The sequence below is a fragment of the Halichoerus grypus genome, chromosome 2, assembly GCF_964656455.1.
Source record: "Halichoerus grypus chromosome 2, mHalGry1.hap1.1, whole genome shotgun sequence".
Classification (NCBI taxonomy): domain Eukaryota; kingdom Metazoa; phylum Chordata; class Mammalia; order Carnivora; family Phocidae; genus Halichoerus; species Halichoerus grypus.
In genome coordinates, this window is record NC_135713.1 from 95,463,299 (window position 1) to 95,478,535 (window position 15,237).

At 39.5% G+C, this 15,237-nt stretch overlaps 1 protein-coding gene across 3 annotated transcripts in view; it reads right to left on the reverse strand.

Moving 5' to 3' along the window:
* The window catches only part of IQGAP2 (IQ motif containing GTPase activating protein 2), a 287,293-nt gene that overhangs the window by 94,316 nt on the left and 177,740 nt on the right, over nucleotides 1-15,237 (reverse strand). For 2 of the 3 annotated variants that reach the window (XM_078067167.1, XM_078067165.1), the window contains exons 10-12: nucleotides 14,992-15,155; nucleotides 11,779-11,942; nucleotides 7,004-7,128 (exon numbers count right to left, since the gene is read on the reverse strand). In XM_078067167.1, the coding sequence (XP_077923293.1) occupies nucleotides 7,004-7,128; nucleotides 11,779-11,942; nucleotides 14,992-15,155 (453 nt within the window). The remainder of the gene's footprint in view (nucleotides 1-7,003; nucleotides 7,129-11,778; nucleotides 11,943-14,991; nucleotides 15,156-15,237) is intronic. The other variant, XM_078067166.1, reaches the window with a different exon arrangement.

A 15,237-nucleotide genomic window follows, 5' to 3' on the forward strand; every position in this document is an offset into this window, starting at 1 on the left:
TAACAAGTGCCCTCCTTAATACCCATCACCCATTTAATCCATGCCTCACCCATCTCCCTCCATCAACCCTTAGTTTGTTCTCTATCATTAAGAGTCTCTTATGGTGGGGCGCTTGGATGGCTCATTTGTTAAGCGTCTGCCTTCGGCTCAGGTCATGATCCCAGGGTCCTGGGATCGAGCCCCACATCAGGCTCCCTACTCCGCGGGAAGCCTGCTTCTCCCTCTCCCACTCCCCCTGCTTGTGTTTTCTCTGTCAAATAAATAAATAAAATCTTAAAAAAAAAAAAAAGAGTCTCTTATGGCTTGTTTTCCTCTCTCCTTTTATTCTTTACCTTTTTCCCATATGTTCATCTGTTTTGTTTCTTAAATTCCACATATGAGTGAAATCATATGGTATTTGTCTTTCTCTGACAGACTTAGCTTGCTTAGCATAGTACACTCTAATTCCATCCATGCTGTTGCAAATGGCAAGACTTCATTCTTTCTGATGGCTGAGTAATATTCCATTTTATGTATATATACATATATATACATATATATACACACCACATCTTCTTTATCCATTTATCAGGAGATAGACATTTGGGCTCTTTCTATTATTTGGCTATTGCTGATAATGCTGTTATAAACATCGGGATGCATGTGCCCCTTTGAATCAGTATTTTTGTATTCTTTGGGTAAATACCTAGTAGTGCAATTGCTGGGTCATAAGGTATTTCTATTTTTAAACTTTTTGAGGAAGTTCCATACTGTTTTCCACAGTGGCTGTACCAGCTCACATTCCCACCAGCAGTATAACATGGTTCCCCTTTCTCTGCATCCTCACCAACATTTGTTGTTTCCTGTGTTAATTTTAGCCATTCTGACAGGTGTGAGGTGGTATCTCATTACAGTTTTGATTTGTATTTGCCTGATGATGAGTGAGGTTGAGCATCTTTTCATGTGTCTGTCAGCCATTTGTATGTCTTCTTTGGAAAAATGTCTATTCATGTCTTCTGCCCATTTCTTGACTGGATTTTTTGGGTTTTTTTGGATGTTGAGCTTGTTAAGTTCTTTAGATTTTAGACACTAACCCTTTGTCAGATAGGTCATTTGCAAATATCTTCCCCCATTCCATACATTGCCTTTTAGTTTTGTTGGTTGTTTCCTTTACTGTGCAGAAGCTTTTTATCTTGATGAGGTCCCAATAGTTCATTTTTGCTTTTGTTTCTCTTGCCTTGGGAGACATGTCTAGTAAAAAGCTGCGACAGCTGATGTCAAAGAGGTTGTTGACTGTGTTCTCCTCTGGATTTTGATGGTTTTCTGTCTCAAATTGTCTCAGATTTGGTCTTTCCTCCATTTTGAATTTATTTTTGTGTGTGGTGTAAGAAAGTGGTCCAGTTCCATTCTTCTGCATGTTGCTGTCCAGTTTTACCAACACCATTTGTTGAAGAGAGTGTCTTTATTCCACGGGATATTCTTTCCTGCCTTGTTAAAGATTAGTTGACCACATAGTTGTGGGTCCATTTCTGGGTTTTCTTTTCTGTTCCACTGATCAATGTGTCTGTTTTTGTGCCAGTACCATACTATCTTGATGATTACAGCTTTGTAATATAGCTTGAAATCGAGAAATGTGATGCCTCCAGCTTTGCTTTTCTTTTTCAAGATTGTTTTGGCTATTTGGGGTCTTTTATGGTTCCATACAAATTTCAGGATTGTTTGTTCTAGATTTGTGAAAAATGCTGGTGGTATTTTGATAAGGATTGCATTAAATGTGTAGACCGCTTTGGGTAGTACAGACATTTTAACAGTATTTGTTCTTCCAATTCATGAATTTTTTCTATTTGGAATTTTTTTCTATTTCTTCATGTCATCTTCAATTTCTTTCATAACTGTTTTACAATTTTTAGAGTACAGATCTTTTACCTCTTTGGTTAGGTTTACTTCTGGGTATCTTATGGTTTTTGGTGCAATTGTAAATGGAATTGATTCCTTGATTTCTCTTTCTGCTGCTTCATTATTGGTATATAGAAGTGCAACAGATTTCTGTACAATAATTTTGTATCATGAGACTTTACTCACTTTTCCCCATTGAGGATGATTTTAGCTGTGGGTCTTCCACATATAGCTTTTATGATATTGAGGTATGTTCCCTCTATCCCTACGCTGTGAAGAATTTTAATCAAGAAAGGATGCTGTAATTGTCAAATGCTTTTTCTGCATCTATTGAGAGGATCATATGGTTCTCACCCTTTCTTTTATTAATGTGATGTATCCCGTTGATAGATTTGTGAATACTGAACCACTCTTGCAACCCAGGAATAAATCCAACTTGATTGTGGTGAATTATTATTTTTATGTACTGTTGGGTTTGATTTGCTAGTACCTTGTTGAGAAGATTCACCCGGATGAACATGGATATTGGCCTGTACTTCTCCTTTTTAGTGGGGTCTTTGGTTTCGGAATCAAGGTAATGCTGGCCTTGTAGGATGAGTCTGGAAATTTTCCTTCTAATTCTATTTTTTTGGAACAGTTTGAGAAGAATACGTATTAACTCTTTAAATGTTTGGTAGAATTCCCGTGGAAAGCCATCTGGCCCTGGACTTTCACTTGAGTTTTTTTGTTTTTGTTTTTGTTTTGTTTGAGAGAGAGTGTGCAAGTAGGGCAGGGCAGAAGGTTGGGAAGAGAGAGAGAGAATCCCAAGCAGGCTTCTTGCCCAGTGTGGAGCCCAATGAGGAGCTCAATCCCATGACCCTGAGATCATGACCTGAGTCAAAATCAAGAGTCAGATGTGTAACCAACTGAGCCACCCAGGTGCTCCTGTTGGGCGATTTTTGATAACGGATTCAATTTTTTTGCTGGTTATGGGTTTGTTCCAATTTTCTATTTCTCACAATTTCAGTTTTGGTAGTTTAGTTGTTTCTAGGAATTTATCCATTTCTTCCAGATTGCCCAATTTGTTGGCATACAATTTTTCATAATATTCCTTTACAACTGTTTGTGTTTTTGTGGTGTTGGTTGTGATCTCTCCTTTCTCATTCATGATTTATTTGGGTCCCTTCTCTTTCTTTTTGGTACGTCTGGCTAGGGGTTTATCAATTTCATTAATTCTTTCAAAGAACCAGCTCCTAGTTTTATTGATCTGTCCTACTGTTTTTTTGGTTTGTTTCTACATCATGTACTTCTGCTCTTTATTAGTTCCCTTAGGCTTTAGGCTTCAGGCTTCATTTACTATTCGTTTCTAGCTCCTTGTTAGATCTTCTTGTTGGATAGACCCCTTTATTATGATACAGTGCCCTTCTTCATCTCTTGTTACAGTTTTGATTTAAAATCTAGTTTGTTAGGTTAGGTTGTGTATCTGAGATTTTCCTTGCTTCCTGAGGTAGGTCTGTATTGCTATCTATTTCCCTCTAAAGACTGCTTTTGCTGCATCCCAAAAGTTTTGGACTGTCGTGTTTTCATTTTCATTTCTTCCATGTATTTGTTATTTCTTCTTTAATTTCTTGGTTAGCCCATTCATTCTTTAGTAGGATGTTCTTTAACCTCCATGTATTTGTGGTCTTTCAAAGTTTTTCTTGTGGTTGACTTCAAGTTTCATAGCATTGTGGTCAGAAAATAAGCATGGTATGATCTCAATTTTTTGTATTTGTTGAGGCCTGATTTGTGACCCAGTATGTGATCTAGTCTGGAAAATATTCCACGTGCACTCAAAAAATGTGTATTCTGCTGGTTAAGGATGAAATATTCTGAATATATCTGTTAAGTCCATATGGTCCAGTGTGTCACTCAAAGCCATTGTTTCCTTATTGATTTCCTGTTTAGGCAATCTGTCCATTGTTATAAGTGGGATGTTAAAGCCCCCTACTATTATTATATTATTATCAATGTGTTTCTTTATGTTTGTTATTGACTTATATATTTGGGTGCTCCCATGCTGGGGGCATAAATATTTATGATTGTTAGATCTTCTTGTTGGATAGACCCCTTTATTATGATACAGTGCCCTTCTTCATCTCTTGTTACAGTTTTGATTTAAAATCTAGTTTGTCTGATATAAGTATGGCTACTCTGGCTTTCTTTTTATGTCTATTAGCATGATAAATGGTTCTCCATGTCCTCAAAAGTGCAGGTGTCTTTAGGTCTAAAATGAATCTCTCGTAGGCAGTATATAGATGCATGACCCAATTTTTTAAAACATATACAAGACTATGACGTTCTCGTCAAATGAAAGAGTGGGCATTCTCTTACAGATTGTATATTTAAGACATCAGATGAGGTAACCTACAAAGAAGGGTACCTACCAAATTGAAGCAAAAATTCAAAGAAAGAAAACTACCTTGTCTATGCTACATAGTTAAAATGAAGCTCCTCTATGGCTCTACTGGGAAAAGTAAACTTTCCAGTAAGAAATCAGCAGAGCATCCAAGTCTGAGGAAATGTATTTAGCAGCTTCTCCATTAAACTCTCCTTCCACATTTATCACGTCCCATTAGCTGCATATCCTTATCCACATCACAATTCAGACACAAGATTAGACCTTGAAATGTGTGGCAGGGGTGGGATGGGAAGGATAATGCACTTTCAAGATGTCCATGAAAAATCCTTAGCTCTTTCAGATGATTTAATTACTATATTGTGCAATTCATGCCAGTTCATAATGGCATATTATTTTATTTAGCTTTTAAAGAAATTACCTAAACATAGGATATCAAACTCAATACTTCAAGAACTTTGAAAATACCTCATTTTGACATAACTAAACAAACCAAAGCACAGAGTATTAAATATTCTGCACTGAATTCTAGCAATTCTAGAAAGGAAATATGATAAGGAAGTCTCTGAAATAACTGTTGTGGTTATGGCATATGCCCTTCATAACATGATTATCAGAAGAAATATGATAGTGGCTATGTGATACAGCCATGGAAAAGAGCAGTAGTGCAGTTGCCTAGAGAGATAATGCCTTATCAGTCCAAAGATATTGTTGCTTAGAAATAATATCCACCTACAAAAAAAAAATTCTTTTTTTTTTAAGTTATACAAACATTACTTGTTTTTCTTTTCCTGAAAAAAAGTAAAGGCTCTATTTGATAGTCTGGGACAAAATGGCATCCTTCACCCAGCTTTTTAATCAATGTTAAGAATGAGAGTAAAAGGAAGCCTGGGTGGCTCAGTTGGTTAAGCGTCCGACTCTTGGTTTCAGCTCCTCACAATCTCAGGTTTGTGAGACTGAGCCCCACGTGGGGCTCCACGCTCAGCAGGGAGTCTGCATGAGATTCTCCTTCTCCCTTGACCCTCTCCCTGCTCACACTCTCACTCTCTCAAATAAATCTTAAAGGAAAAAAAAAAAAGATTGAGAGTAAAAATACAACCATTTAGCACTGAGAACTAACACACCTTTGCCATATTAGCAGAACATAGAAATCACCAAAGCAGACTTGGACAGAGTATTGTCAGAAAGAACTAGGGACAAGTTAGAAAAGAAAGATGGCACCTGATTCTTTGTTTTGTTTACCCAAACAGAGGAGTCCTACCCTTGAGTTGCATTAGCCAAAGCACCCAAACCACCGGTGCAGGTAACTCAAGAGTGTGCAGCTAAGGGTCAAGTAGCAGGGCAGGAGGGCAAGGGGCTGGGGGTCTGAGCCTTGTAACAGGCCCCCAGACCAGATGATATTGAACATCTGCTCAAATTAGTGCTTCCCTCTTGACTAACATCTGGCAAGAACCACCAGCCAAGGCAATGTGTTGGAAAAGAGCTAAGTGGGCTGTGTGCAAAGCATCCGATCACAGGGATTCCTGCAATGCCTCCCTCCAAGGACATGCAGAGGCAGCAGCAAGCTGTGTGGTCAGAGTAGAGGAACTGAAGATTTAAAGAACTTAAAAAGGATACAATGAAGAAACTGTCCAGGGATCAGTGGAACAGTGGTACATCTGTGAATTGGATGTCAGGGCAGCATATCTGAACACTTGTTATCTATTAGGGACTTTGAGTGAGATGTTTAACAACAACAACAACAAAACAAACCCTGCCTTGATGTTGGGCACAGGGCTCACAGGAAACAGTCAAGAAAGAAAAGAAAATTATGCAAATGCAATCAAGTAACAAAGTTGTATGTTTTACATCAAGAGTGATTTTACTATCCCAAAGTCAGGTTCTGCCTTCGAAGACCAGAACTAAGACCTCACCAAAACACACTAGAATAGCCTAAGCTTGTGAGAGAAGTATCTGTTTACTCTGTGAGCAAACTTAGGACAAGTTAGAAAAATAAGGGAAAGCTGGAGAACAGAGGGGAGGTCAGTGACATCAGCCATCTTAATCCAAATGTTGCCAACAAATCGAACAGCTCAGACAAAGCCAAAGATGATGGTGCTGTTTGTTTTTATGATGGAAAAGACCGCTCTACACTTGAATTTGACAGTTCATGCTACAGAAAAGCAGTGACTACACTGATTGCTGAGTTATAGAGCTCCCCATTCTTCACTCGGTTTTTGTAAGCAAGATAAGGAGGTAAGGTGACATTCAAGAAAGCATGTTTCAGGGCATATCCTCCTGGGATTGTCCACATTCCTGCAGGTAGCTCATAATTTCTAGATACACAGTGAATCCACATGATTTGTGATCCTAAAGACTTGCATTCCAATTTTTCCCTAGGGTAGCAACATATGTTTTATTTTTAAAAAAATGCCCAAATGAAAGGTCAAAATAAAGTTGAGTGCCTAAAAAGCTGAGTTATTTAGAGTAGTCATCTCTGAAGTATGAATAAATAAGAAAACATGAGGACTTCTATTTACGCATTTTCATTCTATCCTTTTATGTCTTTTTGTGTATGTTTTGTAATGTATGTATATGTTGGTGCAGTATTATAGGCATAAAATTTATATATAAATATATGCATGCCTATCAGGGGAGTGTGCTCTCATAAACTCCATGAGCAAAAATTTGCAGCCCTAATCTAGGGAACTAAGTGGTGCAGACACCTTATTCTCTCATTATACTAAGAGAAGGAAAGTGTTTTATACTTACGGTCATTTTCTTCTTGAATTTCAATATTAACCATATTGATACAATTCTGAATTTCATTCCAGCTTAAGTTATTTTGCCCTTGGGATAAGGCTTCCAGTTTAAAGGTGAGTAGTGTATTTGTGTAACTGTGGAAGAGAAAACAATCATACTTATCAGAGACATTCATTCTTTGTTCATCTCATGCATCTTAAATTTGGCACGTGGCCAAAAGTAGATGTTATGAGATTAAGAGTAGAAAGGCACATAAAATTGTCTAGCGCAACTTTGTGAACACATAGCAAGTTCACTTATATTAATGGTGTTTTTTCTTTATGATACTTTATGAACAAATGCTGTTTAATGAAACTGCTTCAAAATCCAACCTCATATCTAACTCAAGGAAAAAGGGAAAAAAAAAAAAACCCCTTAAGTTCTCAACTCTGTGAAATCACTTTTTCCCCTTCAGTTTCTTATTTTCCTTCCCTTTGCATGTTTTGGCTCTGCTCAGGCTTCAGATAACTTTTATGTGGTAAAATTTAGAACCATCATGGTTCTCAACCTTTGCATCAAGGGTTCTTTTTTTTTTTTTTTTAATTTTATTTATTTATTTGACAGACAGAGTGAGAGAGGGAACACAAGTAGGGGGAGTGGGAGAGGGAGAAGCAGGCTTCCCGCCGAGCAGAGAGCCCAATGTGGGGCTCGATCCCAGGACCCTGGGATCGTGACCTGAGCCGAAGGCAGACGCTTAACGACTGAGCCACCCAGGTGCCCCACTTTTTATAATTTTTCTTGTTCCTTCCAAAATCTGAGCTTTAGAGCCCTTTACCCCTGTAACCTTAACCCAGCTGCGTTACCTTGAGGCCTAATATGCCCAGTGAGGAATCAAATAAAATACAAATGCAGTTCCAGAAACCTTGCTGAGTAACACAGATCTTCAACGTATGTTTTCTCGAAGATGTAGGACATGAGTAAAATCCTTCCTCACCTGTCCATTTCTCCTCAGGCTTCACAGCAGCTACTCAAAAACCTCCCTCTGTGTCCGCTCACTGCTATAGCATTCTTGCCCCTCATTTCTGACCCTTGACCCTCCTCACTATGCACAACCCTCTGGCAAAGAGAGCTTGATCAGCCACTTCAATTACTTGTCTTGTTTGGGGAAATTTTAGGGATGAAAATTATCCATCTTGATATGGTACTAAGAAACCCATTTCTCAAAAGTCATTTTTCCCATTTAAAAATCACAGAACCAATGTTACAAACATAAGCTAACACAAGCTGTTCTAGCCCCAAGTAGAGAAAGTCAAGAGTTTAGTTTGCTTTTGCATTACACCAGGGAAATAAAGGCCAACTTCTATGTGCATACTTATTCATCATGCATTTTGACTTCTGAATAGCACCTTTGGATTGCTAACAGCAGAGGTTAGAAAAAGTAACATCACATTAAGTTTAAAACTGTTTTCCTGGTTGTGACCGATTTTGTCAAAATTCTGCATGCTTTAAGGTAGCACTCGGTGCCTTCTATAGAGGGTAGTTTGAGAGAGAAAAACATTCAAAATAGAAAGTGGTAGTGATACCTTTTATCTGTGGCTGAATAAGGTGTCACCAGATTCAGGCCTGAAAGTGGCTAACGGTCACGTCTGAGATTTTTACCTTACCAAAATTTATAAGCCTAAGAAACACTCTGTTACACTAGTAATACATAAACAATAATATTGAATAACAATAACAAAATGTCAACTTGCACTCCTGAGTGTCGCTTCGGGACAGAGACCATTCTGTAAGCAAGGGCAAAATCCTTATGGGCATTTCACATGCTTAACATCTAAATGATCCAGGGGGAATAAAATGAGAAAGCTTAAGGATGAACACAGGAAAATCCTCATCATCGCCCATCGTTTCTTTAGAGATGAACAAACAGTAGCCAAAGGAAAGAGCTTTTTAGGAGTAACCCAAAAGAGCTGCAAAGCCTTTTCCATGTGAACATTAGTCTCCAGGACTAAGGCATCAGCTATAGAAAACACTCTGCAGTTCACCCTCACAGAGAGGTCCAAGTCCTGTCCCTCCACGCCTCTCAGAGCACTCTGCACTAGTGGCTATGGGCAGACCAGGAACAGCACCTTTCTAACAGACTTCTGATGCAGAGGTAGGGGTTTCTACGCTTTAGAGATGAAGAAAAGGCTGTCAACAGTCAGACTCCAATATTTTTGGCCCCGATGCTATCTATGTTCCTTTAACCACATCACGCTGATGTCAGGAGAGATGGCATTAGCTGGCGTGGGGAGAAGCATGGAAATAATCTGCGGAAGCATCATCTGTGGTAGGCAGCTCCAGCAGTGTGCCCGGAGAGGTGACAGGCACCCCATTCCCAGTGGCGAGAGGAGCACGCACAGTAGACAGGCCAGCATGTACACAGTGTGTTCACATCCAGCTTGACGGAAGCGTGACACACAAGGAGGGATGCAACTGGAGCGAAGTCAGAATGTGCTTAGAGAGAGGAGTCTGTTCTTAATTGCAGATGAGAACAAGGAACAATCAAATAGAGAGCACTGTAACCATAACTACATTTTGGGACAATTAATCTGGGACGGCAGATGCCTAGAGCCAATACCAGCTCTCCATCACTTTTGTGAGAATTAGAAGAGTCTTTCTGGGGAACCACAGGCCAAGGTGGAAGCCACGGCAAATAGGTAGATACTCTGTATGACTTCATCAAGGTGGCCCTGCCCCACCCCTGGTGCTATGAAGAACCTGGACAACCCTGGGGAGAGGCCCAGATGGAGCCTCATTTCTTCAACTTGAAAACCTGGGCTTCCAAGAACTGGGTTAAACAGTGGACCATGAAGGTAAAACGCTGAGGCTGTGGAAGATCACTTGGGGCTGGATCAACTGTCAGCCCAAGAACCAAAGGGGACCCTGATATCTCATGTTGGTACTGGTCATTCTGCTGACTCAGAAAGTGCTTAGGTCAAACTTTAAAAACATGATTAAAATGAACAATTTTTTTTCAAGTTTCCCATATAGAATACTTGAACTCTGAAGCTGTATCTGTGGTTTTCCCCTGGGAAAAAGTGGTTCTCAAATGGGGTGTGAGACCATTTCCTTGATGGGTTATTTGTAAATTGGGGGGCGGATATGGAGGAATTTTGGTAATCAAAATGGGTGATATGGAGGGAGGCAGTACAGTTATTTAGAGGGCAGTGGCCAGGATGTGCAATCTGTGGGACAGTCGTGACAATTACCTCACCAAGATGTCCCATTAGAGCCCCACTGGGCTGTAAGCTTCATAAGGAAGTGACCAGCTCACCAGCTCTGTCTTCCACTCAAGCACTGAGGGACGGCAGCCAAGTCTGGTTAGGTGAAAATGAAGGAGGACATTAAAGACACAGGAGGACCAGTTTGGAAGTTACTACGGAAGCAAAGGTGACAAGTCCAGTTAGGCGGTGGCTGGGAAATGGCAACATTTTGCAGGTGTTACACACACAGAATGGCTGTTGACGGGGAGAAATGAGCAGGCTGTTCACAGCACAAGGGTGCCTGGCAGAGGAAAACGAGTAGAACTGGAAGGTTTCTAAGCCTGGGGAAGAGAATGGTGCCATGAGAAATAAAATAAATTGCCTTGGGAACAGACTCAGGAGTTATATTCATCAGGTGGCCAAATTTAAGTAGAACAAGAACATCCGTTTCCCCAAGAAGACTAAAAAAGAAAATCCTCTGTCCTACTACTTTGGGGCCATTCTCTACACAGATGAGGAGTCAAGCATTTAAAAAAAATCTAAAGTCTTTTACATTTTCTTGTACAACTGTCATGATCCAAAATAATGACCCAGCCTCTATTTAAGCAGTTCAGCTGGAATCAGTACTGAAAAGAGCTTTTGTCAGGATCTATGCAGACATCGCCCCCTACTGGTTATCAAGAATCCAGGCTACAAAATCACTCATTTTAACTTGGGCTTCGGTTTTACAGAATCTCTAAAGGACTCCTTATTCTGGCCCCTTAATTTTCTCTCTAGAGCTCCTGTAGTGTTTTATACTATCAACTGTACTATCTAGTAGCATATTTCAGAGACATGAAATGGAAGACACTAAACTGAGATTGTCACCCACTGCCATGATCCACTGTGCTCTCAGGATTCTTTGGGTTTAACAATCAAAACAATGGGTTTGGGCTTCAGTTGCCGAACTGTGGGTCCATCAATCCAAATTTAGTTTCCTCATCAGTAAAATAAAATAACTGGACTTGACCATGATTAAAGTTTCTTCCAACTCTTCTACATTCAGTGGTCTCCAAAAAAAAAAAGCCCAAGGGAAGGTATGTTTTCTTTTTTTAAAGATTTTTATTTATGTATTTGACAGAGAGAGAGAGACACAGCGAGAAAGGGAACACAAGCAGGGGAAGAGGGAGAAGGAGGCTTCCCACAGAGCAGGGAGCCCGATGTGGGGCTTGATCCCAGGACCCTGGGATCATGACCTGAGCTGAAGGCAGCCGCTTAACGACTGAGCCATCCAGGCACCCCAGGAAGGTATGTTTTCATTTTTATTTTTAGCCTATCACATCATCTTTGGTAACTACAAAGTCAGTCAGTAATTGCCACAACATGGTCATTTTTAGATTCTTTCTCCCCCTAAAAGAAATACTGTAAAAAAGGACTCATATTAGGACTGTTGAAGTAGACTAGTTTTCGAGGAATCAAGTACAGATATATGGATTTCTTCAGCAAGGAGCAAATCTTTAATTTGCAAGATCTGCCAAACACACCTTTCTGTATTAAAGGGAGTCTTGGAAGATGTTCCCTTACCGTTCTACATACGATTCATCCAGATTGTTGAGGCCTATTGTTGGGCTTGTGAGTTGGTTCTGCACAGAAACGAGATCACTGTTTTCCAAGGCCTGGTTGAGTAAAGCAACAGCAGACAGCATTTCCACTGCAATCAAGAGCTCCTCATGGGCCAAGTAGTTCTGCTGGAAAATATGTGCAATACAAGTTTCCCAAATTACAAGCCTCAGGTATGTGATGGGTTTTAGAACACGTATTTCAAAGAACAAAGAAAGCTTAAAGATTTTGAGAAACCGGAGAAAGAAGGCTCAGTGGCCACCTATTTTTCATTGGCTTTAAAGAACAAGTGAGCAGGTTCTGGGTTTTTCTTAGCTGATCATTTAAGGGACAGAATTAATGACAACCAAAGGTTCTGATTCCTCAAACATCTGCATTGCCCTAGCTGATTCCCACCACCCGTTCTATTAGCTGCTTACAGGCTCAGACTTACCAAATAATTAAGTGAAGGATTAGACAAGCCTGTCTCTGTCTGAGAGTGTGAGGTTAAGATTTTTGGTAGTGATTTTCAGTTTAAAGTAAGCGTAAGGCAAAGAGGGGAGAGTTTTACCTACAAGTTATAACCCCAGAAAAGTAAACCAAACTCATTAAGCTAAGAATATCAATTCTAGTCCCAAAAAAGTTAATCTGAGTCACTTTTTAATAACTGGGTAGAAATGTTATTTTCTATGATTTTTTTAAAGATTTATTTTAGAGCGAGAGTGAGTGAGTGGGGGCAGGGGCAGAGGGAGACAATCTCCAAGCAGACTTTGCAATGAGCATGGAGCCCTACAACTTGGGGCTCGATCTCACAACCCAGAGATCATGACCTGAGCAGAAATCACAAGTCAGATGCTCAACTGACTGAGCCACCCAGATGCCCCAATAATTGGGTAGAAATTTTAAAACATACTATTAAGTCTGGATATTGAAGAAATGTGAAGTCAATCTTAGAATAAAGCAAGTATGATTTATAATTCTGGATTTGGCTTAAAAAATACATCTCATGGTAGCTACACTTGTGGTGAGCATAGCATACCGTATAACCTTGCCAAGTGGCTAGCTTGTATACCTGAAAGTAATGTAACATTGTGTGTCAACTACAGTCAAATAAAATTTAAAAAACCACATCCTGAGACTTTCAAACAGCTTCCCCCTTCAATGTTCTCTTCCATTTAACCATTTTATACTGACTTGGTTCAACTTCAAAAGGGTTATTTCTTCCATTACATTGAAGGAACACAGAGGGAGCAGAAAATTAATAGAAAAAACTGGATTTACATTTAGAATATTTTCTGTATTTAATATATAAAATGTAATATTTATATTAAAATGCATTATAGCTCTCTGGATCTCCACGGGTATCCCACAGCAGTGGATTTTAGAGTAACAAGGCATAATTTTACCTTCCAAAGCAAATGGGAAGAAGGGGTTATTATAGGGAGCATGTAAGCAAATTTTATCCAAGTTTCTTATATTAACTACAAGTTTAACACATAAAGGAGGTATAAAATTACAAGTAAAAGAGCAGGATGGAAACATTTTGAGATCCAACTCCTATACCCCTTCCAGTAATTGTCCACAAATATCTAACGTGGTATTCAGCAGCAAGGATACGGGAAAATAAAGAAGCAGTGGGGCTGGACAACCATAGGCTGACCATTGACCAGTTAGGGATGAATGGCTGGGCTAGAGTGTGAGTAGCCTTGGGCTTCAAAGCTGGTGGTACAGGAGAAACTATCAATGAAAGAACTTAAGCGCAATTTCAGAACATGACCTATTTTTCTTTTATTACAAAATAGTATCTTTCTATTTAGAAAACAAGAAGTCTTGGTATGCAAGAATAAGAAAACAAATCCTCCCACCCAAGCCCTTTAGTGTATATCCATTTATTTATTTTTAATTCATACAAACATTTATAGAGGTTTTTTTAAACAGAATTTTCATAGTACAAAAAACCCTCTAGATAATGACGTTTTAATCTCATTTTTTCCACTTGATATTAGCATGTGCAACCTGTTGTTAAACATGTGGTTTGTTTCTTGCTTCTCAGTATTACAGAACATGCTGTGAAACAATCCCTGTGAATACAACTTTTTGATTCATATTCTTTAAGCTCTTTTCCTAGCAATGTAATTGTCAGGATAATGGGTAAAAGACCTGCATACACTTAACTGGGACCAGCCTTCCAGAAAGGGTGCCCCATTCATTCTTCCATCGGCCATGGAGGAGATGCCTCCTGCCCCAAATTTATGCCTACACGACGTTAGATCTCTCAGTGCTACCAATCTGATTTCCCAAAACAACTGTATCTTAATTTACATTTACTTCTGATTGAGTTTGAGCATTTGTGTGTGTGTGTCTGTCATTGTATATGCCGATCTTTGTGAATTGGCTGTTCATGCTTTTGGCCTCCGCTCCTCCCTTTTTTTCGTGGAACAGTGCTGTTTCTGATTTTTAAGATCCAATGTTCTTCTACATTTCCTTAGAACTTCAATTTTTTAAGTTACTTTTTACATTTAACTTTTTATGTTGGGAATTTATTCTGATACGTGTAGTGAGGTCATGTTTTCTTTTTCAAATGGCTAAACACTCATAAGGAGTTCATTCTCTTCTCCACCTTTTTGAAATACTAGCGTTCTCATATATTCAATTCTTGGCTCTGCTTCCAGTACTTTTTATTCTATTCCACTGATTGGGTTAATCCTGTACTATTACACATGGTTTTAATTACTGTAACCTTATATATTACTACTTAATACCATTCGCATATCAAGCAGCATTCAATTTGCCAAAGTTAAAGTCATGGTGCTAATGTTCTTCATTTCTAGAAATGCAGACTCGCAGCTAATTATTCTATATCAAAAAACATGATATATTTTTTAAAAATTTCAGTACAGTTAAAAAATTATCCAAAGTGCTTCAAAAATCAGAGACTAAGAGAATAAGAACAACTTGTTTTCAACGTGTATTTGTGTAGACTGCTGCCTGCATTTCCTAACTAGGCAGACTCTTTATGGAGAAGAAAAGCGGGAGTTAAAGAGGAAGGCAGCCGGTGGACCTGGAACAGGGAGGCCAGGGGAACAGGGATTGGTACAAGTTAAAGACTCTGCGCCCCGTTCACCTTTCCTAAACAGCCTTCCTCATGGCTTCGACTCAGAATTAACAGCTTTGTAGCTGGAGTGTCCTCAGACTTACCATGGCATTCTGTTTCTGGAGGTTGAAAAGTTCATTCTGATACATCACAGCAGCAAAGGGATAAACAGTGGGCAGCTGGGCCTCCGGTCTCTTCAGTGCAAGCAGCGTATTCTCGGGGTCACCTTCCCGAATGACAGCATTGATGTGGTCCACGGCAGCCAGCCCTGAGTGGGGGTTGAGAGTGTCACATTCCGTCAGAGTGTCCGCTGTTTCCATGCTGCTTGACCCAACCAGCCCATCTTTCCA